This window comes from Oncorhynchus masou, chromosome 15 (genome assembly GCF_036934945.1).
Source record: "Oncorhynchus masou masou isolate Uvic2021 chromosome 15, UVic_Omas_1.1, whole genome shotgun sequence".
NCBI classification, from domain to species: domain Eukaryota; kingdom Metazoa; phylum Chordata; class Actinopteri; order Salmoniformes; family Salmonidae; genus Oncorhynchus; species Oncorhynchus masou.
Genome location: NC_088226.1, coordinates 21,449,138 through 21,474,540, shown reverse-complemented (window position 1 = coordinate 21,474,540; position 25,403 = coordinate 21,449,138). Strand labels below are relative to the sequence as shown.

At 40.8% G+C, this 25,403-nt stretch overlaps 1 protein-coding gene across 2 annotated transcripts; it reads right to left on the bottom strand.

Annotated features, from left to right (window-relative positions):
* Nucleotides 1–680: 680 nt before the first annotated feature.
* On the bottom strand, nucleotides 681–23,265 carry LOC135555876 (nuclear body protein SP140-like). 2 transcript variants are annotated; one of them, XM_064988662.1, is made up of 15 exons: nucleotides 22,687–23,265; nucleotides 17,475–17,649; nucleotides 17,011–17,232; nucleotides 16,681–16,800; nucleotides 15,720–15,853; nucleotides 8,659–8,706; nucleotides 8,044–8,092; nucleotides 7,726–7,848; nucleotides 6,872–7,011; nucleotides 6,606–6,674; nucleotides 3,920–4,047; nucleotides 3,545–3,662; nucleotides 3,313–3,387; nucleotides 1,364–1,507; nucleotides 681–1,150 (listed from the first exon to the last, which is right to left on the bottom strand). In XM_064988662.1, the coding sequence occupies exons 1-15, from the start codon at nucleotides 22,828–22,830 to the stop codon at nucleotides 1,037–1,039; spliced, it is 1,803 nt and encodes a 600-aa protein (XP_064844734.1). In that variant the 5' UTR covers nucleotides 22,831–23,265; the 3' UTR covers nucleotides 681–1,036. The 2 variants fall into 2 exon arrangements, with proteins under 2 accessions (XP_064844734.1, XP_064844735.1); XM_064988663.1 differs by lacking the exon at nucleotides 8,659–8,706.
* Between the last annotated feature and the right edge of the window lie 2,138 nt (nucleotides 23,266–25,403).

The window sequence follows — 25,403 nt, the reverse complement described above, 5'->3', positions numbered from 1 at the left end:
TTTGGTAGTACGTCCAACCGACCTCACAACCGCAGACCACGTGTAACCACGCCAGCTAAGCACATTCACATCTCGCTTCTTCACCTGCGGGATGGTCTGAGACAAGCCACCCGGACAGCTGATGAAACTGTGGGTTTGCACAACTAAAGAATTTCTGCACAAACTGTCAGAAACCATCTCTGCATGCTCGTGGTCCTCACCAGGGTCTTGACCTGACTATAGTTCGTCGTCGAACCACATTACTGCTTCTACCATACGCACTGTCTTGGTTATGGAATCGCTTGACCACGTCTAAATAGGCTGCCTATTTCTCTCCATCATTAAAAGGAAAAAGTTTTCGTCTTTCAATTAGATATAAAGAAATTGTGTCTACAAGCCTAAAATAAGCCACTATTGCAGTATTTGCATTCTCGGATCTGTGACTTTACAACAAGCTGAAGAGAAATGGCAGCATTCTTTACCAAGCATGTTTGCGCAACGCTGCTGCGCAGCTCTGGGCAGAGATTCGCTGCTGGCAATTGTGGTGACGTTACCAGCGTGAACAGACCCTGAATGAGGGCAGAGGCCCAAAGCAGACGCTGACCTAACTGCCCTGAAGAGGGCGCTGCTGCTCTGTCTGATGACATTCTCCTCAACAGAACCACATTCTGGTAGGCTACAGTCAAACAAGTAGACCTATGTTGTACAATGTTTTCAAAATTCCTGAGTTTATTTTTGACAGAATCCCTTGACATGAATCTAGTGAGGCCTAATCAAAAGTAAGAACCTGGAAGGTGAGGAATTTTAAGGCTCTTGCATGAGAAGTTAGCAAAGCAACATTTACTGTGTGAAATGCAATGTTATCACCATAATTCTATTTCAATTATCATCACACACCCATTTTGACTGCTAGAACGAATGAAAGAAATTCATGAAAGGACTAGATGGATAATAATGTACATGCAAGTCTGTATGAAGGCTGTATAGAAAGACCAGGGCATGGTGAATATTCCCTGTTGTCTCATAGTGAGATAACAGTACAGACTTGATGAAGGCTCTACTGGCTGTTGGATCCAGTTGGATGCTGAAGCTGGATGCTGAATGTACTCTTGAACTCTCTCTCAAATAGATCCTTCAATCTTTCGCCCATCACACGGAACTCTGCATTATCCTTCATTAAAAAAAGACAGACACATTTCTTTAGAAAACATAATAAACTAGAAATGCAATAAACACAACTCATTTAGCCTAATTCATATTTGTTATGGATTAAACAAAGACACATTATTAAAATGTTATACATGCATTAGCACAATTCCAAGATTTGTTTTCAAAAATGTTGCCTCGAGTCTTCACATTGGATACTGCCGTAGTGCAGTCTTACCCTGTTAAATGTGGCACAGTTGGTGAAGATAAGCAACACATCAGACACAAAGTGTTGCACCGACTGGTAGAGATTCTGCTGCAGCTTCTCCACAACCCTGTCCAGCCATATAGGTGTCTTTATCATACTGGTGTAGCTTCTCACCTGGCAATTGAACATACAGTTGAAGTCAGAAGTTTACATACACTTAGGATGGAGTCATTAATACTAGTTTTTCAACCACTCCACACATTTCTTGTTAACAAACTATAGTTTTGGAAAGTCGGTTAGGACATCTACTTTGTGCATGACACAAGTCATTTTTCCAACAATTGTTTACAGACAGATTATTTCACTTATAATTACTTGTATCACAATTCCAGTGGGTCAGAGGTTTACATACACTAAGTTGACTGTGCATTTAAACAGCTTGGAAAATTCCAGAAAATTATGTCATGGCTTTAGAAGCTTCTGATAGGCTAATTGACATCATTTGAGTCAATTGGAGGTGTACCTGTGGATGTATTTCAAGGTCTAGCTTCAAAATCAGTGCCTCTTTGCTTGACATAATAGGAAAATGTAAAGAAATCAGAAAAAAAAATTGTAGACCTCCACAAGACTGGTTCATCCTTGGGAGCAAATTTCCAAACGCCTGAAGGTAACACATTCATCTGTACAAGCAATAGTACACAAGTATAAATACCAGGGGACCACGAAGCCATAATAACTCTCAGCAAGGAGAGGCGTTCTGTCTCCTTGAGATGAACGTACTTCGGTGAGAAAAGTGCAAATCAATCCCAGAACATCAGCAAAGGACCTTGTGAAGATGCTGGAGGAAACAGGTACAAAAGTATAAATATCCACAGTAAAACGAGTCCTATATCGACATAACCTGAAAAGCTGCTCAGCAAGGAAGAATCCACTGCTCCAAAACCGCCATAAAAAAGACAGACTATGGTTTGCAACTGTACATGGGGACAAAGATCGTACATTTTGGAGAAATGTCCTCTGGTCTGATAATGACCATCGTTATGTTTGGAGAAAAAGGGGAGGCTTGCAAGCCGAAGAACAACATCCCAACCATGAAGCACGGGGTGGCGGGATCATGTTGCGGGGGTGCTTTGCTGCAGGAGGGACTGGTGCATTTCACAAAATAGATGGCATCATGAGGTAGGAAAATTATGTGGATATATTGAAGCAACATCTCAAGACATCAGTCAGGAAGATAAAGCTTGGTTGCAAATGGGTCTTCCAAATGGACAATAACCCCAAACATAGTTCCAAAGTAGTTGCTAAATGGTTTAAGGACAACAAGGTATTGGAGTGGCCATCACAAAGCCCTGACCTTAATCCCATAGAAAAATTGAAAAAGCGGGTTTGAGCAAGGAGGGCAACAAACTGACTCAGTTACACCAACAACTATTTGGGTGTATGTAAACTTCTGACCCACTGAGAATGTGATGAAAGAAATAAAAGAAGAAATAAATCATTCTCTCTACTATTATTCTGACATTTCACATTCTTAAAATAAAGTGGTGATCCTAACTGACCTAAGACAGGGAATTTTTACTTGGACTAAATGTCAAGAATTGTGAAAAACTGAGTTTAAGTGGATTTGGCTAAGGTGTATGTAAACTTCCGACTTCAACTGTATATGTGAACATTGAAACACAGAGAGAGAGAGAGAGAGAGAGAGAGAGAGAGAGAGAGAGAGTTACAAAGAGAGAGGGAGAGAGAGAGAAGAGAGAGAGAGGAGCTACAAAGAGAGAGAGAGAGAGAGAGAGAGAGAGGAGTTACAAAGAGAGAGGGAGAAGAGAGAGAGGAGCTACAAAGAGAGAGGGAGAGAAGAGAGAGAGAGGAGCTACAAAGAGAGAGAGAGAGAGAGAGAGGGGGGGGAGTTACAAAGAGAGAGGGAGAGAGGGAGAGAGAGAGAGAGAGAGAGAGAGATAGATTGAACCAAGCAAACTTACGTGGATGCAAGGATCTGCCACAAAGATGTGGTCCTCGTCCGCATGGTATAGACACAGCAGGAGGTACTGGCATTCCTGTCAGAGTAAACACACCTTTATGTGACTGGTCAAAGATTGCTTACATTTAATTCTGAATAATTATTTCATGTGAAGTATATAATGATGATTATAACAGACAGGCAATTGGAGGCAATTGGCCCAATGGTAGAAGTCATTCATTCAGGCTCCTCACCAGTAGGTTGTCTGAGATTCGGCAGGTCAAGGCTTCCTGGTAGGTATTTTGTTTGGGGTAACGCCACGACTGACTGTCCCTCAGTACACAGAATGTACAGATCCACGGACAATCATCCCTGTGATTACACACACACACACACACACACACACACACACACACACACACACACACACACACACACACACACACACACACACACACACACACACACACACACACACACACACACACACACACACACACACACACATTTCAATAGTGCACAGATAAGCTGACAGCTACGTTTACCTACAGTACACAGAACAAACAGACCTCTCTTGTATCAATCTCTTTCTCTCACTCTGTCTCTCATAAACCCTCAACTCTTCTCACCCCATCATGGCGCCATCCACATTCGGAAGATGACATCTCTGATGGAAGGAGCGAGGACACTCATCACAGCATATCAAGTTGCCCTGGCTTCTACAGATGAAGCAGTCGTCATCGTTATCTTGTTCATGCTGCCAAGACAGAGAAGAGAGGTAGGTGAGAAGGAAATGGTTAACAATCAAGCACCAACTGCCCGTTTGTGTGTTAACGAATATTGTACAAAATAAATGAAACAGTTAAATACTGGAGTAGGATATGATGATGAAATGCTGATGTATTTTTATGGCAGAAACTGAACAAAGCCTGCGGAAAGTGTTATTACGTCCAGTCAATTGGTTTTCAATTTTGTGGTTGTGAAGACATTCTTGAGTTTACTAGCAACTATAAATATTTGGGTCTTATTTTGATGAACATAAGACCTTTCAATACAGCACATCTGCCCTGGCTGACTCAGCATGTAGAGCTGTTGGGGGATTTATAGGAAAAACAAAAACACTCAAAGATATTGGTTATGCCACATATTCCAAACTTTCAGACATGTGTGTCCTGTTGTGTACTATTCAGCAGGAGTGTGAGATGCTAAGAGGTATCTCAAAGCAGTACTTATTCTTTAGGTATCCACAAGTTTGCGCCTATGCTGGCAATAACTGGACTGGAAACCCAGGGGAAGTGAGATGGATGGCGTGCATGGTGAGACTTTGGAATAGACTTGCAGGGAATGTTTTTCAATTGGATCTCTTCACAGGAGGAGCCTGGGCAACCAAAATGTTGGACCTTTTCCAGCAGTCTGACTTTTGACATTTGTATGAAGACCAAATTAAGGGAGATATAGTCACTAGAAACAACTGATAACACAATATGAAAATAAATGGGTGGGGGAGATTCAGGCTAGGGTCTTTTTTCTCAATTTCCGCCTGACTGACTTGCCCAAAATAAACTGCCTGCTGCTCAGGCCCTGAAGCCAGGATATGCATGTAATTGGTACCATTGAAAAAAAAAACAGTCTGACGTTTGTAGAAATGTTAAACTAATGTAGGAGATTATAACACACAAGATATGGTAGGAGAAAATACAAAGAAAAACCAACTTTTTTTTTTTGAGAGTCAATGCTAGAACATTTAGGGATTTTTTTAAAATCTAGCTTCCAGTATGCAATTCCTATGGCTTCCACTGGACATCCGCAGTCTTTGTTCAACGCTTCAGGCTTGTTTCTTCCCAAACGAGGAAGAATTATGAGTTTTGATACAGGGATTCAAGAGTGTGAAATTACCACCCGACAAAGAGGACGCGCACTTGCCTATTAAACATACTTCTTTCCGTTTGAAATATTATAGTTTAATTACATTTGAGGGTATCTGAGGATTGTATAGAAACATATTTTGACTTGTTTTAACAAAGTTTAGAGGTAGATTTATGGATTCCTTTCTCTGCATTTTGAATGAGTGGATTACTCAAATCGATGGCTCCAACTAAACAGACTTTTTGGGATATAAAGAAGGATTTTATCTAACAAAACGACACTACATGTTGTAGCTGGGACCCTTTGGATCCCAAATCAGAAGAAGATTTTCAAAAAGTAAGTGAATATTTAATCGCTATTTGTGAATTTATGAAACCTGTGCTGGAGGAAAAATATTTTGATGTGGGGTGCCGTCCTTCACTGTAAAGCCTATTGTAAATCGGACAGTGCAGTTAGATTAACAAAAATGTAAACTTTTAAATGAAATAAGACACTTATATGTTCCTAAATGTTTAACATTCATAATTTTTATGATTATTTATTTGAATTGCAGCTTCACAGGAAGTTATCCCGCTTGCGGGGCGCCTAGCCTTAAGAAGTTTCATAAACCCATGAACAATTTGATTTGATTAAGTGTGAATTTGTGTATGAGAGATACAGTATATTATGTACAACCTACCTAAAAGCAAGAGATCGCCATGTGTAAGACCAGGGATATTTCCCCTGCGTATTGAAACAGGTCGGGATAATGGTAAAATGCATGAGGAAAAACGATGTAACTATTGTGACCTCGAAGAAATAGAGAATAACATTCATTTGATCATCTATTGCACTTCCTACTGCAATATATACATTTTTCCTTATTCTAGAAAGCCCACCTGATTTACCCTGGCAATATGTGGCTGAGTGATGAGGAGAAACTGAAATGTTTTTTTTGTACATTGTGTATTTCTGTTTGCTGATTTGTTTTATAAAGCCTGGAATAAAAGAAGGGAGACCAGTAATTACATTCTAAAACTCTTTAGCTCCTATATAGCAAAGTGCACATATGTGTATAGATTGTCTGTAGGGCTGTCTCACAGTCTTCTCTCTGATCTCACACTTGAATATTCTATTTATGCAAGATCAGGTTGAAACACCATCTGTAGAATTTTTCTGTATTTATTTTTACTGGTCTAGGGTTATTATTATTATTATTATTATTGCTTGGATAACCTTATCTACTTATTGTGTACTGATTTATTTTTCATAATTCATGTGGTGCTCACTGCGCAGGACACCAGAAGAATTATCACTGTGAATCATTGTAATTTGTTTGCGTCAATTAATCCTGTACAGTGATGTTAAGAAAAATCTTGGAATTTCATTATTACAACTGAAGCATTCGTTTAACCAATGTGATTGGTAAGTGGGTGCCACCATGTTCCTGAGGATCGAGGGGAAACATACCCTGTCTTTGGCCGTGGAGCTGCACAGCTTGCACTTACACAGGAGAGGGTGGATGTCCAAGATCTTACTCTGAAAATGAGAAACAAACAAAGACAGTAGTAGAACTAGTAAAACGTTTTTTAAGAAGGGAAATGTTTTCATCGCAGGTCTTTAAAGACCTTGCAGACTATCTTAAGCCATTCCTTGTACAGTAGGTTGGTAAGTGTCAAACACTATTTTTTTCTCTCATCTCCCTTCCTCTATCTCTGTTCTCTTTCCGTCTGCACCTCGATGAGGACGCTGAGTGGTTTCCCGTCCCACTGGATGTCTTTCTTCCAGGAGGGATCTTCCAGAGCTGACCCCCCCGTCAGAAACTCCACCGGGGTCATCCAGCGCAGCTCCGTACGGATGCTCTTTCCACGCGACCCTGTGTGGAAACAGAGAAGAAGGACAAGCTCAAATGAAACCCAATTATAACCCTAGTATAAATCCAATATGGCACATTACAGCTGACCAGAGTGACATGGGGCTATGGTAAAATAACATGTAGCGTATTATAGATAATAGCAAAAATGGTGTCATTTACTTTATTACGTTTATGTTTGCAGGGACATTTTCAGTACAAGTGCCGGTTTTAGCAAGTCAGCAAACTTTTGACCGTAGTCCCGGGGCAGTACAGACAATGAGCACATACAGAGCAGAGAGCAGCAACATATGACAACCAACTCTTAGTATGCAGACAGACAGAGCAATAACACAATAAGCAACCAAACAAAAGACAGAAAATGAACAAACAATATCTACACACCTCACAAACTACAGACAGGTTGAGTGTTGCACAGTTACGTGTGTCTGAAGGCAGTGAGTTCCAGACATGGGAAGCTCTCAGTGAAAGCCGTCTGACTGAAGGTGCTTTTCCTGAAGGGAACTATATAGTCACCTCTCATGGCAGACCTTGTGGATCTGCTGAAATGGGTTTTCAGCTTGATAAAAGCACAAAGTGGGGTCCGTATTTGAGGTGCAGCCAGAGAAAGAGGGTTGCCAACATGTAAAAGTGTCTCCAGTACCTTCAATAGTTTCAAAGACATAGCAATAGCTATAAAATGTTGTTTATTAAACATTGAGAGAATAACATTTGTACCGGATGCAAACCGATCCTTATGTAGCATTCCATTGATGGCTCCACAGGTGACTTTGAAGACTTCCTCTTTTTCCTGCTCAGCTTCTTCTTCCTCCTCCTCGTCATTGTCATTCTCCTCCGATTCTGAAGTAAAGATAAACAAAGAGGTTTAGGGAAAGATGGTTTATTAAGTAAGTTTGAAGGGTCAGGCCTGTGTTATTCACAAAACCTTACAACAACAAAAACACAAAGTTAGAGAGAAAACACCATCCCCTTTACCAGATAGTCATGTCTAAAGGATTCAGAACGATTCCATTGAGTTGTGATTGGTGTACATACCTGTGATTGAGCCCGCTGATTGGTTGGAGAGAAACAGTACTCTCTTGGCCTAGATATGAGAAAAGGGACAGACCAGTTTTTCATATATCCACATAATATACTCTTCTTTATCTAATATGGTAAGAACATGGACAAACAAAATTATCATTGGTCAAAGTATGATCACGCACAAGAAATATAAATTCATGCCAGTATAAACATCAGAATATCAACAGATAAGGCTAAGCTGTTGTCAAGTTTAGATGTTGCAATAAAACTGATTCATGACTAACAATCAGAAACAACATGTACTCAGATGGTATGACGATGCAGCACTTTCTATGCATTTCCAATGGTTCCACATTTTTCTATGCCCAGTATGGTAAGAGGTTGTACTTACAGAAGCTGAATTACCATGATGTGTTACCGTTTTATTCATTCGTAAGGGACCTCCGAACAGTTATTCAGTTATTACAAAGTATTTTTTACATAGAATGATGTGGGTGAACTGTTATCGAGATATACAGTATGATGTGGATGTACTAAGCATTTGAGAGCATTTGTACAACTAAATAGTCAAATGAAGTTTGACTGTTAATCCAGAGGATGTGGTATATTGAAAGTTTGGTCTCCTACCTGCGCACTCTTTCTTCTTTTAAAGTCTGGTGAAGTTAAATGACCTTCCTGAGGTGGGTGGGATTGTGATGGGAGGGGGTAGAGAAAGGGGGACAGACATTGCTTTTTAGTGTTGAGTGACTGAATGGCATATCAGTGAAATACCTGTACAGTTAGTTTCTTTACAGAAAAACAAAAAGGTTATAATGTGTAGCTATAGTTCGTTGCTCTGTCTGGCCCAATTTTCTGGTATATGTAATGATAAACCGATATGCTGTGGTAAAAGTAGGGGAGACCGGGTGTCACGAGTCCGACCGAGGGTGGTTTCCCTTCCCGCTCGGGTGACGCTCGGCGGTCGTCGTCACCGGCCTATTAGCTGCCACTGATTGTCTTTCCTCCCCCTCCTTGTATGTTTATTGGTAGCACCTGTTGGTGAATGATTAGTTTGTCTTTATTAGACAGCCGGCCCGCCTGGTTTTTGTGCGGGATTAATGATTGTAACCTTCGGCTCTAATGTAGAGGAACGTGTTTGTTCCTGGTCGTGAAATTTCAGTTGTACCTTTCTCATTCCCCGTGTTTGTGGCCGTTTTATTGTGAGCACCCTGTGGTGCGTTAGTGCATTAAAAGAGCACAGCCGTGCACTCTCTGTCTCCTGCGTCTGACTCCACACCCACGACACCCGGAGCATTACAACACCAAACAACTTTAAAAAAAACTATTATATGAGCAAAATTAAACAGGCCAATTTATGTAATGAATATGAATTTGGAGGGTGGACATGATTAAATATTAAAGCCTTAAAGCCTTGACTAAAGGCTTCAGTCATACAAAAGTTGAACTGAAATCCAAACTGGTTTTCCAGCAGATTAGTAAAAATGGCTCACCTTATGTTAAATAAATTGCCCTTCTCCCTTTATTGAGATTAAAACTTCTCACTTTAGGTTATTTGAAAATAATATATATATATATATCACTATTTTTAAAACAGGCTATAGAAAGCTGGTTGCAATTTCAGTTTTATGCATCAGAAAAGACAGAGCATGGTTAAACTCAAATATACTAATTGATTTTAAAAATATATATCTTTGTTAATGATATGGAAATGTCTGCTATATCCAAAATTACAACCAACTGATTGCCACATTATCACAAAAGTGGAAGGGGAAGAAGGTAAGGAACTTGTCTGTCGGCCCAACATTAAAGACCAACATTTGTTAAAGACAATTGTGATTTTAAAAAAGTATACCAGTTTCATTTAAGGACCAAAAAAATAGGTCGCAAAATAGTTAGGTAAGAGATTTTCGATGTTGCCGATTCCATGGTACGTGGTTTATGAACTGATACACAAAACAACACTGGGTTAAAACGTTTCAGTTTTTCCATTTCATTATTATACAACATTTTTGCAATCAGATTTTGCTGTGAAGAGATATATAGCCTAGTGGTTAAGAGCCCTTTTTGATGTCCCCTTGAGCAAGGCACTTAACCCAAATTGCTCCTATACATCGCTCTGGATTAGAGCATCAGTTAAATGACGTAAATGTAGCTTGTTTTTGGTCGCAAATGTAGGAATGGCTGACGATTTACAACATTTACCTGGAACAAACTCTGCAAATAGCACTGCTGCTATAAAGAGGTCACTCCATTGCCTCTTTCTCACACACACATTTTTCCTGTCACACACCCACACACAGACACGTGTGTTCAAACACACAAATAGACACACATTTACTAAAAATGTCATGTTATTCTTAAGGCATAAAATGCAACATTTTGTTAGGAATATTGTTTGATCAAAGAAAGGCTATTTCTAAGAATCGGTTTGCTACATTGTTTCACTTCTTGTTACAAAAGCAATAAGCAACAAGCAAGCATTGTGACATCCAACCCCACGATGGGGCTGGTTGTCACAAGTGGACAGAGTGTGCTTGAAGGCTTCTAAAATAAAATAACATGTTATTTGTCACGCTAACAGGGTTAGACTAACAGTGAAATGCTTACTTATGGGTCATTTTCCAACAATGCAGAGTTAAAGATAACGAGGTAATTGAGGTAGCTACGCACTGTAGGTAGGGGTATCGTGACTTGGCAACAGGATAGATAATTAACAGCAGCAGCAGCATATGTGGTGAGTGTGAAAGTGTGTGTGTGTGTGAGTGGGGTTAGTATGCATGTGTGTGCATGTTATGTGTGTGGGTGTCAGGGATTGACATGAATTCAAAGCACACACATAATTGACACTGACACTGCACACGGGACCTGCATGCAGTTAATAAACCCTACAGGGTCTAACCCCTACTGTATAGCCTATAAAAGAAAGTGTGCCTCTTTGAGCTGTCATTGTGACTCTTCAGAAAGTCACAAATTTGATAGGTCTATGCACAATTCACTACATATGCATCTCTGTCACAGACATGAAGTCTGTTAACAATTCAGAGAGGCATGAGGGATGATCTTCTCCTGTCTTAGAGCCTAGGCTACTTTCCTATCCAGTCCCAATCCCACTGAAACCCCAAATCCTGACTAATGTCACGCATGATAAATCCTAACTTTATTCTGTAATATATAGGTTGCATTGTGAAAGCACGTCTCTAGCCTACGCATATCAAAATATCGCTGTAATATTTCCCCCGCTTCTCTGCGCTGTCTCGTTCTAGCTGCCCGTATTAGAGCTTCGGTAGAGAATGTTTGATCAACAAACGATACGAGAGAAGATATGGATATTAAAGATGCCTTGATATTTAAACTATTTGCACACTTCACTTCCCCATTATTCATGAGCTGATCTGGTATCTTTATAATCATCAACTAGAATTTTCTAAAATATTCTGACATTTGTTGATTATTAAGTTATCTAGCAAGTTTAGCAACTTCGGTCAGTGGAATTCTCATTTGACTGCAGTTTGTGTGATTTCACAACGCTATAGTCGGGTTGTGCTCTGTGCGTCCTGAAAGCGCTCTGTGTCGAGATAGCCTACTGCTGAAATGCGCTGAATTAATTGAGGAACATGATAACTTCAGAATTTATGAACGGCCTGTTTTGCAAATAACAACAATGTCATTGGAGATCAACGATCCTTCTATCAAGGCATCACTACAGATCCGGGTTCAATTCTGGGTTTTGTCGCAGCTGGCTGCATGACTGGGATACCTATAAGAAGGTGCACAATTGGCCCAGCTGGGTTTGGGCAGAGTTTGGCCAGCTGGGATGTCCTTGTCCCATCATGTTCTAGCGACTCCTCGTGGCGGCCCGGGCGCATGAGCGCTTACTTCAGGTCACCAGCTGTATGTTGCTTCCTCCAACACATTGGTGCGTCTGGCATCCGTGTTAAGCGAGCAGTGTGGCTTGGCAGGTCGTGTTTTGGAGGACGACTGGCTCTCAACCTTCACCTCTCCAGAGTCAGTGCGGGAATTGCAGCTATGGGACAAGATGGTAACTATCAATTGAATGCCTCGAAATTGGGAAAAAATATATAATAAAAAAAATAATTATAAGTTCATTCTAACATGACTAAATAGCAGTTTTCTTTGCTCTGAAATCTTTACATAGTGGTTCAGCGCCCCTCTTATTTGGGGAGAACCCTGGCATCGTGACCATATCTTGGTTGGGCAAAATGGGCACTTCCAGTTGTTATGGACATTTCCCGGGACTCTGGATAATTATGAATTATTCCTGGTATTGAGACTTGGTAGATTCTCGGGAAAATATGAATTCCAAGTGGGTGTATGTAGTGGGTGTTTTTATGTGTGTGTCGGGTAGTCAGTGTAAGTATGTGTGAATGTGTGCGTAGAGTCCAGGTTGTGTGCATAGAATCAGTGCAAGAGAGTTATTGCAAAAAAGGGTCAATGCAGGTAGTCTGGGTTGCCATTTGATTAGCTATCTAGCAGTCTTGTTTAGAAGTATTATGGCTTGGGGGTAGAAGCTGTTCTGGCTCCTGTTGGTTCCAGACTTGGTACATTGGTACCGCTTACCGTGCAGTAGCAGAATGAACAGTCTATGACTTGGGTGGCTGGAGTCTGCCAGGACCTAGGATCAAGAGAGACGCTCAAGTGTTTTAGTACTATATGTCTTGACACAATGATGAAAATAATCATGGCCTCTAAACCTTCAAGCTGCATACTGGACCCTATTCCAACTAAACTACTGAGCTGCTTCCTGTGCTTGGCCCTCCTATGTTGAACATAATAAATGGCTCTCTATCCACCAGATGTGTACCAAACTCACTAAAAGTGGCAGTAATAAAACCTCTCTTGAAAAAGCCAAACCTTGACCCATAAAATATAAAAAACTATCGGCCTATATCGAATCTTTCATTCCTCTCAAAAGTTTTAGAAAAGGCTGTTGCACAGCAACTCACTGCCTTCCTGGAGACAAACAATGTATACGAAATGCTTCAGTCTGGTTTTAGACTCCATCATAGCACTGAGACGGCACTTGTGAAGGTGGTAAATTACATTTTAATGGCATCGGACCGAGGCTCTGCATCTGTTCTCGTGCTCCTAGACCTTAGTGCTGCTTTTGATACCATCGATCACCACATTCTTTTGGAGAGATTAGAAACCCAAATTGGTCTACACGGACAAGTTCTGGCCTGGTTTAGATCTTATCTGTCGGAAAGATATCAGTTTGTCTCTGTGAATGGTTTGTCCTCTGACAAATCAACTGTAAATTTCGGTGTTCCTCAAGGTTCCGTTTTAGGACCCCTATTGTTTTCACTATATATTTTACCTCTTGGGGATGTTATTCGAAAACATAATGTTAACTTTCACTGCTATGCGGATGACACACAGCTGTACATTTCAATTAAACATGGTGAAGCCCCAAAATTGCCCTTGCAAGAAGCATGTGTTTCAGACATAAGCAAGTGGATGGCTGCAAACTTTCTACTTTTAAACTCGGACAAAACAGAGATGCTTGTTCTAGGTCCCAAGAAACAAAGAGATCTTCTGTTGAATCTGACAATTAATCTTAATGGTTGTACAGTCGTCTCAAATAAAACTGTGAAGGACCTCGGCATTACTCTGGACCCTGATCTCTCTTTTGAAGAACATATCAAGACCATTTCAAGGACAGCTTTTTTCCATCTACGTAACATTGCAAAAATCAGAAACTTTCTGTCCAAAAACGATGCAGAAAAATTTATCCATGCTTTTGTCACTTCTAGGTTAGACTACTGCAATGCTCTACTTTCCGGCTACCCGGATAAAGCACTAAATAAACTTCAGTTAGTGCTAAATACGGCTGCTAGAATCCTGACTAGAACCAAAAAAATTTATCATATTACTCCAGTGCTAGCCTCTCTACACTGGCTTCCTGTAAAAGCAAGGGCTGATTTCAAGGTTTTACTGCTAACCTACAAAGCATTACATGGGCTTGCTCCTACCTATCTCTCTGATTTGGTCCTGCCGTACATACCTACACATACGCTACGGTCACAAGACGCAGGCCTCCTAATTGTCCCTAGAATTTCTAAGCAAACAGCTGGAGGCAGGGCTTTCTCCTATAGAGCTCCATTTTTATGGAACGGTCTGCCTACCCATGTCAGAGACGCAAACTCGGTCTCAACCTTTAAGTCTTTACTGAAGACTCATCTCTTCAGTGGGTCATATGATTGAGTGTCGTCTGGCCCAGGAGTGGGAATGTGAACGGAAAGGCTCTGGAGCAACGAACCGCCCTTGCTGTCTCTGCCTGGCCGGTTCCCCTCTTTCCACTGGGATTCTCTGCCTCTAACCCTATTACAGGGGCTGAGTCACTGGCTTGCTGGGGCTCTCTCATGCCATCCCTGGAAGGGGTGCGTCACCTGAGTGGGTTGATTCACTGATGTGGTCATCCTGTCTGGTTTGGCGCCCCCCCTTGGATTGTGCCATGGCAAAGATCTTTGTGGGCTATACTCAGCCTTGTCTCAGGATGGTAAGTTGTTGGTTGAAGATATCCCTCTAGTGGTGTGGGGGCTGTGCTTTGGCAAAGTGGGTGGGGTTATATCCTTCCTGTTTGGCCCTGTCCGGGGGTGTCCTCAGATGGGGCCACAGTGTCTCCTGACCCCTACTGTCTCAGCCTCCAGTATTTATGCTGCAGTCGTTTATGTGTCGGGGGGCTAGGGTCAGTTTGTTATATCTGGAGTACTTCTCCTGTCCTATTCGGTGTTCTGTGTGAATCTAAGTGTGCGTTCTCTAATTCTCTCCTTCTCTCTTTCTTTCTCTCTCTCGGAGGACCTGAGCCCTAGGACCATGCCCCAGGACTACCTGGCATGATGACTCCTTGCTGTCCCCAGTCCACCTGGCCATGCTGCTGCTCCAGTTTCAACTGTTCTGCCTTATTATTAGTCGACCATGCTGGTCATTTATGAACATTTGAACATCTTGGCCATGTTCTGTTATAATCTCCACCCGGCTCAGCCAGAAGAGGACTGGCCACCCCACATATGCTCTCTCTAATTCTCTCTTTCTTTCTCTCTCTCGGAAGACCTGAGCCCTAGGACCATGCCCCAGGACTAACTGACATGATGACTCCTTGATGTTCCCAGTCCACCTGGCCATGCTGCTGCTCCAGTTTCAACTGTTCTGCCTTATTATTAGTCGACCATGCTGGTCATTTATGAACATTTGAACATCTTGGCCGTGTTCTGTTATAATCTCCACCCGGCACAGCCAGAAGAGGACTGGCCACCCCACATAGCCTGGTTCCTCTCTAGGTTTCTTCCTAGGTTTTGGCCTTTCTAGGGAGTTTGTCCTAGCCACCGTGCTTCTACACCTGCATTGCTTGCTGTTTGGGGTTTTAGGCTGGGTTTCTGTACAGCACTTTGAGATATCAGCTGATGTACGAAGGGCTATATAAATATATTTGATTTGATTTGAGTAAAATGTGTGACAACCAACGTCAGTCTCCTCTATATGATATTGTATATGAAACATACCTTTTTATATATATCACATTGTGTAATGTATGGCAACATTGTCCAAATGACATAAGCTTGATTAGAGTATGAAAAGTGACTAAGCTGTTCAACCTTTCTGTGTTATCACGTCTGGTTGACTTGTGTTTTTAAATGGTCAAATAAATTACATCAAAATATATGCTGTACCTGGATCAGTTTTCCCAGAGTGGTGCCTCTACAGCGGATACTGCACTTCCAGTTCTTACTGCTCTTCTTCCCCCCAAACTCCTGAAAGCCACTTGGGGTGAACCATCGACCCTGGACCACAATGCACCTCTTCCCTGAAACAAACCAATGAGTAAGTCAGACGTCAACCAGCAACCCCGGACCACAATTCTCCTCTCCCCTGGGACAAACCAATGAGGAAGTCAGACATCAACCAGCAAATCTTTAGCACAATGCACCTCTCCCCTGAGACAAATCAATGAGGAAGTCAGACATCAACCAGCAAATCTTAAGCACAGTGCACCTCTCCCATGAGACAAACCAATGAGGAAGTCAGACATCATACACACCACCACAAATTAAGACCATGCAAAGTCAAATAGGCCATAGTACACATGTGCCTGACTGTGATTGAAACCTGGGAGTTTTTTTGTTTGTTTTAAAACTGTCGTAAAAAATTCCTAGGACCTTTTCTGAGATGTTTGTGGATACGGGCCCTGGTTTTGTTGAGTTTTTAAAGGGGCAACCAGCAATTTGAACAATAAGCCATTCCACACCACTGTTTTGTTACAAGCTCAGGGATGGTGGTGGAAAAAAAGAGCTATGGAGGCAAGGACTGACCATCCATGCTGTTAACATTCTAGTTTTAACCATGTTTTGAGGGTATAGAGTGTGTGTTTACATTTACTTTGTTTACAAACATTGGAGTTAAACAAGCGTATACAGCATTTTGTTCTGATGGGGTACAACAGTTGAACAAATCTCATGAGGTATTTATAAGTTATATTTTTCAAGAATTAATGGGTACATATCATAAATGTATAAATCCAAAAATGTATGTAGCAACTGCAGATTGCCACTTGGTCTCAGGCAAGGGTATTCGGGCAAAACACATCCACCATTACACATAAACACATAATTTAAAGTCCTTGTTATGACCTACCTTTGTCCAGCTTGTCCCTGTTGAGCATGCCTTCTTTGTCCCCACAGGTGACTGGGAGCTGGGTCTTGTAGATGGGCCAGGTCCAGATGTCAGCTTTCTCATTCTTACTGAAAGGAGATGCTGCATGGGGACACGTTGGGGACAGTCATTAAGATGTGACTTGAAAAAAATATATATTCATCCCCCCCTAAAAAACAAACCTACTACCAAAGCTATGAATTCAGGAGTCAATATTTACTCAAGAAATGTCTGTTTGAAGTTAGAGGTACTTTAGACTTCCCTACTCAAGGCTTCCTCTTTCCCCCAGGGAACATGAAGCCTGGGACTCACAGTAGGTCGGCCTCTGAACTTTCCTCTTCTGACTGGAGTTGGACTGTGTGGACGTGCTGGGCTGCTCCTCCACACTCTCACTTCTCTTTTTCTGGTTCCTCTTTTTCCTACTTGTCTTCTCTTCCTCATCTTCTCCTTCCGCTGAAGCCTTCTTCTTCTTATCCTCCTCCCCCTCTTCCTTCTCCACCTTCTCTGGCAGTTTCTCATAGAATGTGAACGACCCTACAAGGGATTGGTGACAACATTTTGTAAACCATGCAACCTAATTCATGTACACCTAATAAAAAATATTATTATTACAAATTAGACAGGGCTTTGAACCTCAACTTCAAAGTATCCACCATTGTGACTACATGTATACTCTACTAGGAGTTAGAATTATATATAGATATTAACCTATCCATACAAATGCCATAATAATACCATAATAATACAACAATAAGAGTGAAGGCTCCAGAACTGACCGTCCAGCAGGCGGTTTCGGAGCAGGCGTAACGTGGGGTACTGCAGCAGGAGGTGATCCCTGAACACACAGTTCCAGAACACCTTGATGCTGTTGGGCCTCTCTGCCTCCACCCAGTCCAACACCTGGTACACACCCTTCTCCCTCACCTCCTTACTCTTACACCGAATCAGCTTCTGCAGGAGGGGTCAAATACAACACCATGGTCCAATTTGTGGGGGTTAACAATTTGTGGCTGGAGTAGAGAGGTAGATTTGATTCTCTAGAAGCAACTGCCATCCCAATCAGTTCCTTTTTACAGACAGAAATTCATGGACACACGTCAGGCATTACTAATCAATGATCATCAACTCCAAAGTCCACTCTTACAATAACATTCAAAGACCTGTTATTTATATTGTTTGTACCCAGCTAGTAATAGGACAGTGAATGGTCTTAGTGTACACAGAACACTCTTAGAATTAGTGTTGACCCAATGAACACTGGAGATCCTCAAGGAACCTCTAGCAGTCAAGCCGGGAAATGGTTACAATCGTTTTTCTAATTTTAATTTTTCCCATCGTTTTTTTTAAACGCTTAAAATAAGGGCTGTGTTTCATGTAGGCTTACCTTGGCATGACGTTTTGATAACCGTGTAAATCTCTCTAGGACAAGGTGACTTTGCTAATGAGGTTATCATAAAGAACCACAAATGCCATGATGACCTGGACGAGACTTCTGAATCGAGGCAACGGTTAGAATCTCTGGATTAACTATCTAATGTTAGCTAAATGTAGTCATGAATACATGATCTACATTTCTTTAAATTGACAATTCTGTGAAATGCATTGTGCAAGTTTAAAATTGACACAATACCTGTTAGCAAAGGTGTTTGCTTGAAATGATGTGCAGGAGCTTGCAGGGATTTGTAGTCTTGCAGGATGTCTACTTTGATGCTAATTAGCACTTTCGAATTTGAGCGTAAATAGAACTGAATATATTGATAAAAGTCACCTTCTCCGAGAGAGATTTACAGCAGTCCTGCAGAGGAATGAATGGAATTACTATATAGTAATACAGTATTTCAGGAAGAAATTAAATGTATTTAAATATTTTTTGTTGTAGTGTAGACAGTAACATTAATATTCAAAAACCAAATAGTTTAAGGAATTGCTAAAAATATTTATCATTCTACAATATGTTTTGTTACAAGGTTGGATCAGGGTTTAATTCGGTAGAGTACTACAGTACAGTAAGGTGTACAGTAGAGTTTAAATCAGTAGAGTAGTACAGTACAGTTTAGTTCAGTAAAGTAAATTATTAAACAATACAGTACATTATACTGAACTATACTCTACTATGCTGTACTCTAATGTACTGAACTATCCTTATTTTATTTACCGTACTGTGCTCTACTGTATTGCACTGTACTATACTGTATTGTACTGTACTCTCATGTACAAAATCTGAACCAATTATATACATTTATGTTTGGACCAAATATTGTCCGGACTAAATATGAACCAATCATCCATGTCTATGTTTGGGCTAAATCAAGGCCGGTCGGGACAGGACCAAAAATGATGCTGCCACCACCATGCTTCACTGTAGGGATGGGGACAGATTTCCTCCAGACGTGACGCTTGGCATTGTACTGCAGCCCACTTACCCACACACCTAAACTCAATTACTCACACACCCAAGCCCCGTTAACCCTATGCCCTAACCCTAACATCCACATGCCAACACCCTAATATTGATACAATCAAGTACCGGAACACCAATATCCTAGCCATAAATGCCCTATTTACTAATCATAGACCCCAGTTCCTTTTCCAATACACCTCATCCCTGTTGCTTCAGTGCGCCTTGGCATACATTTTTACAAGTGTATGGAAATCTATTGGAGGGATGTGACACCATTCTTCCACAAGATATTCCATCATTTGGTGTTTTGTTGATGCTGGTGGAAAACACTGCCTCAGGCACCGCTCAAGAATCTTGAGATCTGGTCACTGAGATGGCGACGGCATATGGTTTTCATGCTCATCAAACCATTCAGTGACCACTCTTGCCCTGTGGATAGGGGCATTGTCATCCTGGAAGAGACCACTCTCATCAGGTGAGAAATGATTCATCCTAGATTGAAGGTGATCACTCAGAATGGCTGTGTATTTATCCGTGTTCACCTTGCCCTCTAAGGTACTGAGTAAACCAAAACCATGCCAGGAAAATGCACCCCACACCATAACAGAGCAGCCAGAACTCTTATTTTATGTTTCCTTTATTTTTTTCAGGTACCTGTATATCCAGCTATTCTCTGTACACCCCAGCCCTGTTATTTGCATATCTTACTCATGTGACCATTGACCTGTATACACTTATCATTTCATAGATAAACCCATAGTACAGTGTTATAACACCAATTAGTCAACTAAGCCTGATTACTCATAAACTGTAAAGCAGGTCTACCCCTGCATAGTAGGGCCGTAGCTACATACAGTTGAAGAAGGAATAAGATTACATACACTTCGGTTGAAGCCATTAATACTTGTTTTTCAACCACTCCACAAATTTCTTGTTAACAAACTATAGTTTTGGCAAGTTGGTTAGGACATCTACTTTGTGCATGATACGAGTAATTTTTCCAACAATTGTTTACAGACAGATTATTTCACTTATAATTCACTGTATCACAATTCCAGTGGGTCAGAAGTTTATATACACTAAGTTGACTGTGCATTTAAACAACTTAGAAAATTACAGACAATTATGTCATGGCTTTAGAAGCTTCTGGTAGGCTAATTGACATAATTTGAGTCAATTGGAGGTGTACCTGTGGATGTATTTTAAGGCCTACCTTCAAACTCAATGCCTCTTTGCTTGACATCATGGGAAAAATAAATCAGAGAAATCAGCTGAGACCTCAGAAAACATTTTAGACCTCCAAGGGTCTGGTTCATCCTTGGGAGCAATTTCCAAACGCCTGAAGGTACCACGTTCATCTGTACAAACAATAGTACGCAAGTATGAACACCATGGGACCACGCCATACCGCTCAGGAAGGAGACATGTTCTGTCTCCCAGAGATGAACGTACGAACAGTAGTGGAGAGGGTAGTAAGTTTTAAGTTCCTCGGCATACACATCACAGACAAACTGAATTGGTCCACCCACACAGACAGCATTGTGAAGAAGGTGCAGCAGCGCCTCTTCAACCTCAGGAGGCTGAAGAAATTCGGCTTGTCACCAAAAGCACTCACAAACTTCTACAGATGCACAATCGAGAGCATCCTGGCAGGCTGTATCACCACCTGGTACGGCAACTGCTCCGCACACAACCATAAGGCTCTCTCGAGGATAGTGAGGTCTGCACAACGCATCACCGGGGGCAAACTACCTGCCCTCCAGGACACCTACACCACCCGATGTTACCGGAAGGCCATAAAGATCATCAAGGACAACAACCACCCGAGCCACTGCCTGTTCACCCCGCTATCATCCAGAAGGCGAGGTCAGTACAGGTGCATCAAAGCTGGGACCGAGAGACTGAAAAACAGCTTCTATCTCAAGGCCATCAGACTGTTAAACAGCAACCACTAACATTGAGTGGCTGCTGCCAACACACTGACTCAACTCCAGCCACTTTAATAATGGGAATTGATGGGAAATGATGTAAAATATATCACAAGCCACTTTAAACAATGCTACATAATATAATGTTTACATACCCTACATTATTCATCTCATTTGTATACGTATATACTGTACTCTATATCATCTACTGCATCCTCATGTAATACATGTATTACTAGCCACTTTAACTATGCCACTTTGTTTACATACTCATCTCATATGTATATACTGTACTCGATACCATCTACTGTATCTTGCCCATGCTGCTCTGTACCATCACTCATTCATATATCTTTATGTACATATTCTTTATCCCCCTACACTTGTGTGTTAAGACAGTAGTTTTTGGAATTGTTAGTTAGATTACTTGTTGGTTATTACTGCATTGTCGGAACTAGAAGCACAAGCATTTCGCTACACTCGCATTAACATCTGCTAACCATGTGTATGTGACAAATAAAATTTGATTTGATTTGGATTTGATGTGAGTTAATACCTAACAAACACTTTTTTTACAACACTTTTAACATAGGCCAGGCCCTGTTGTTGACTCATATCCCAGCAATAATGCCTTGCATTAAGCCTGGGAAGAAAACACTTCAATTCGCTCAACTTACCCCATGGCCATTGGCTCAATTTACCAAAAGGCAAACATTTATATATTAGCCCACACAGCTACAAGGATACACTTTTATGCTAGGTTTAGGAACTCATATTGAAGCTTACAGAGACCCCAACTAATGTGCTGTATAGAACAATCTTGTAATGATCTACTTTGGTTTAGATACAAGTATCATGATACCTCTAACACAATACATGTATTTGACTTGGTGAAAATCTGTTTTTCAGACATTGTCACTTTCAATTTGGTTTCTTCCTTCACAGACTTCCTCAGATATTATTTTTGTAATTTTATTTTACCTTTATTTAACCAGGCAAGTCAGTTAAGAACAAATTCTTATTTTCAATGACGGCCTAGGAACAGTGGGTTAACTGCCTGCTCAGGGGCAGAACGACAGATTTGTACCACTAGGCTACCCTGCCGCCCCAATGATGATGACCTCTTCCTAAATATTTGGTCAAATCTTGCACCAATCTCTTGTAATTACAGTAAAATACTGTGAAATATAAACCCTCACCTCAATAAATGTAATTAATTCATCCAATCATTCATTCATTTCAATGATGGTAGCATTTACTTTTTTTTTTACAGTATAGACCTAATACAGTCGTAATGTACTGTGTCATTACACAGTACTTGCTATGATACTGTATTTATATTACAGTAGATGTACTTTAATATTAAATACATCATTTTACTTGCCACCGAGCTGCCAATAAATTACGTAAAATGCATAATGACCCCTTTAAAGTAAATTTATTGAAAATTAAGGCACATATGTAAACTCGAACATATGTAAACTCGACCCTTAAACAGTAAACAAAATGTCTAAACATTTCAACTATTTATTTGTTTTTAGCTTACAGAAGTCGGTTTACAAAAGTTGTTTTTCGGTATTGTGACAGATGGGATTAAATTGAACCTTTGAGTGGGCAGGCGGATATGTCTATAGAAATTTAGCGGGCTCTACTGCTCACCGTGTACATTTTCTCTGGAATGAAGTGGTGGTCTCTAAGCTGGTTAAGAAAGGTGTGTGGTTGCTCCATGCACGACATTTCTGTTCTACTACAGCGAAAATACTGCAGTAACTGCTTATCTGTCAAAAAATCCAACGGGTCCATTGGCGCCGATCGCAAATGCGGTCCACCTCTTCAATTAAGTTTTCTTTGTTGAAAAAAAAAATTCAATATTTACCAGATGACTGAATATTATTAACAGTTTAATAATTAACGAACCGGTTCATATTGGGTTGCACATATAGATTCAGAAATGAAAGTATGATTGCAGGCTATTTACATTTCAATACAGACCCAGGGTGGATAGATTCATTCAGACGATAGACGCGCAAAAGCATTCGAGACGAAAATAGTCTACATTCCAGTTTGGACGATGGACGTAATCAAAAAGTTTTCAGCTGTAGGCCTACAACATGTTGTTATTGTTATTTTCGAAGAAAAAAAATAGATCTCCCGCCAGCACGGAAGGCCACTTCAAATTACTTTTGGAAAGTGAAAGTGCACATATGACTGTAGTGTACTGGCCTTTCTGCCGCCCGAGACGAGAGGACTACTTTTCCGCCCTTTACGAGAATAGTCCCAGTAAGCAAAATGACGTTAAAAAGACGTCTAAAATACGTATTTTTCCAGACGTTGAAGTCAATTTCTGAAAGGTGAAAATAGTATTCTCCAGATGTTGAAATCAGGTTCATTTTCGGTTCTGATTGAAAGTTGAAAATTCATCATTAATAGACCTCTACGTTTGGGCCAAATCAAGACTGGCCCAGACAGGACAAAATCTGAACCAAACACAGACCCCTATGATTAGTTCAGATTTGGACCAATAACAAACATCCGTGGATAAGGAAATCAAGACCTGTCCAGATGGCACCAAAAAAGACATCTAAGATGTCCAAAAGGCATCAGTGTCGGTCAATGCTGCGAACTGGATCTCCACTATAAAAATCATCTAAACAATATCTCACAATACGATTAGACTTACATTTAGTTTTTTACAGTGGAGATTTGTATAAACCTTACTATCTGTCTCTCTAAGATTTGCAACATTGTCTCAATATTCAAATCCAATTTCCAACTGTCCAAATCAAAACCAAATCAAATCAAATGTTATTGGTCACATACACATGTTTAGCAGATGTTAATGCGAGTGTAGCGAAATGCTTGTGCTTCTAGTTACAACAGTGCAGTGTCATGGCGTTGGCCTGGGGGCTAGGTTTATAACAGCCATAAATACCTCTTCCCCCCTTTTCCCTCTCTCTACCCTACCGAGGTTACATTTGCAAAACCCTTGGTTAACATAGAGATTCTGGGAACATCAGAAGGTGGGGGGAAATGACCTATATTCTGGCAATCCGATCAATGGAACATATGCGGTGGTACTTAATGAATATGATGTCAGTTCGGTTGTCTTCTGAGACATTCTCATCAATAATAAGATGACAAACATAAGATAGGGCTCTGCTGAATCAGTGGCCCACCCCTGTGAAGGGACATGGGCTATAAAACCTTTCAAACACACCTTCCTCTCCCTTCCTATATAAGCCCTTGACAACAATATAACCTCCTGTTCTGAGGATGTGAGGACAACTGTTCTATGTCAGAATGGTTCAGATAATAACTACAGAATGAAGCCAACATCAGTGTGAGCTTTGGTTGCGAATGGTATGAACTTTGAACTCTTATTCACTACAGAATTGATACCTCCTAGCCGTTGAGTTAGCAACAGCAGATGCAAACGAGGGTTAGGAAGGAACAGACAGAGTATCCCGTCTATCACACAACGACTTTACTACAACGTATTCAATTGACCACCAGAGACATTCTTCAAAGGACTCGGTTGGGCAACAGAGCCTTCCATCTACCACCAACCTACTGAAGCACAGCTCAGAGTAAATATTTATTGCATTTTCCTTTTCCAAATGGGCGGTAATTTAGAATGCATAAGATACTGTATTTACGATAGCACAGCTTCTTCCCGGTCTTTCACTCAAACACAGCCCCTTTTCTTTTGTGTAACAAGCTGTCATATCTGTTCCGCCCACTAGGGACATTTTCCTTTATGACGTAATTTGTAATCCAGTTATGATTTAATTATGTTTATATGTAATTCTGTGTGTGTCACGGTCTTCCTCCTCTTCATCTGAAGATGAGAGGCGAGAAGGATCAGAGGACCAAAATGCGGTGTGGTATGTGTTCATTTAATTAAAGAAAGTACTGAACACTGCATACAAAAACAATAAACCAATAACGACCGTGAAGCTACAAATGAGACCTGTGCTGACACAAGCAACTAGCATAGACAATCACCCACAAACAAACAGTGCAACCCAGGCTACCTAAGTATGATTCTCAGTCAGAGACAACTAACGACACCTGCCTCTGATTGAGAACCATACTTGGCCGAAAACATACAAATCCCCAAATCATAGAAAAACAAACAGACTGCCCACCCAACTCATGCCCTGACCATACTAAATAAATACAAAAAAAGGAAATAAAGGTCAGAATGTGACAGTGTGATTAGTTAGGTATTTAGTAAATAAATAATAAAACCCAATTTTGTATTGCTGATTCAACTTGTGAGCCAGGGTTCGTGCAGAATTTACTACTTTCAGATGAGTCTGAATTAAGATGACGATTAATATTGACTGCTATTGATGTAAAATATTACTAGGTCT

What these genes read in the sequence shown, in the direction of transcription:
- LOC135555876 (XM_064988662.1), bottom strand. Translation starts at nt 22,830, where the DNA reads ATGGACCCGTTGGATTTTTTGACAGATAAGCAGTTACTGCAGTATTTT. An exon ending in CACTCAGCGTCCTCATCGAG is followed by an intron (nt 6,675 to 6,871) that starts GTGCAGACGGAA and finishes TCTCATTTTCAG; the next exon opens with AGTAAGATCTTGGACATCCA. An exon ending in ACTGTGCCACATTTAACAGG is followed by an intron (nt 1,151 to 1,363) that starts GTAAGACTGCAC and finishes TTTTTAATGAAG; the next exon opens with GATAATGCAGAGTTCCGTGT.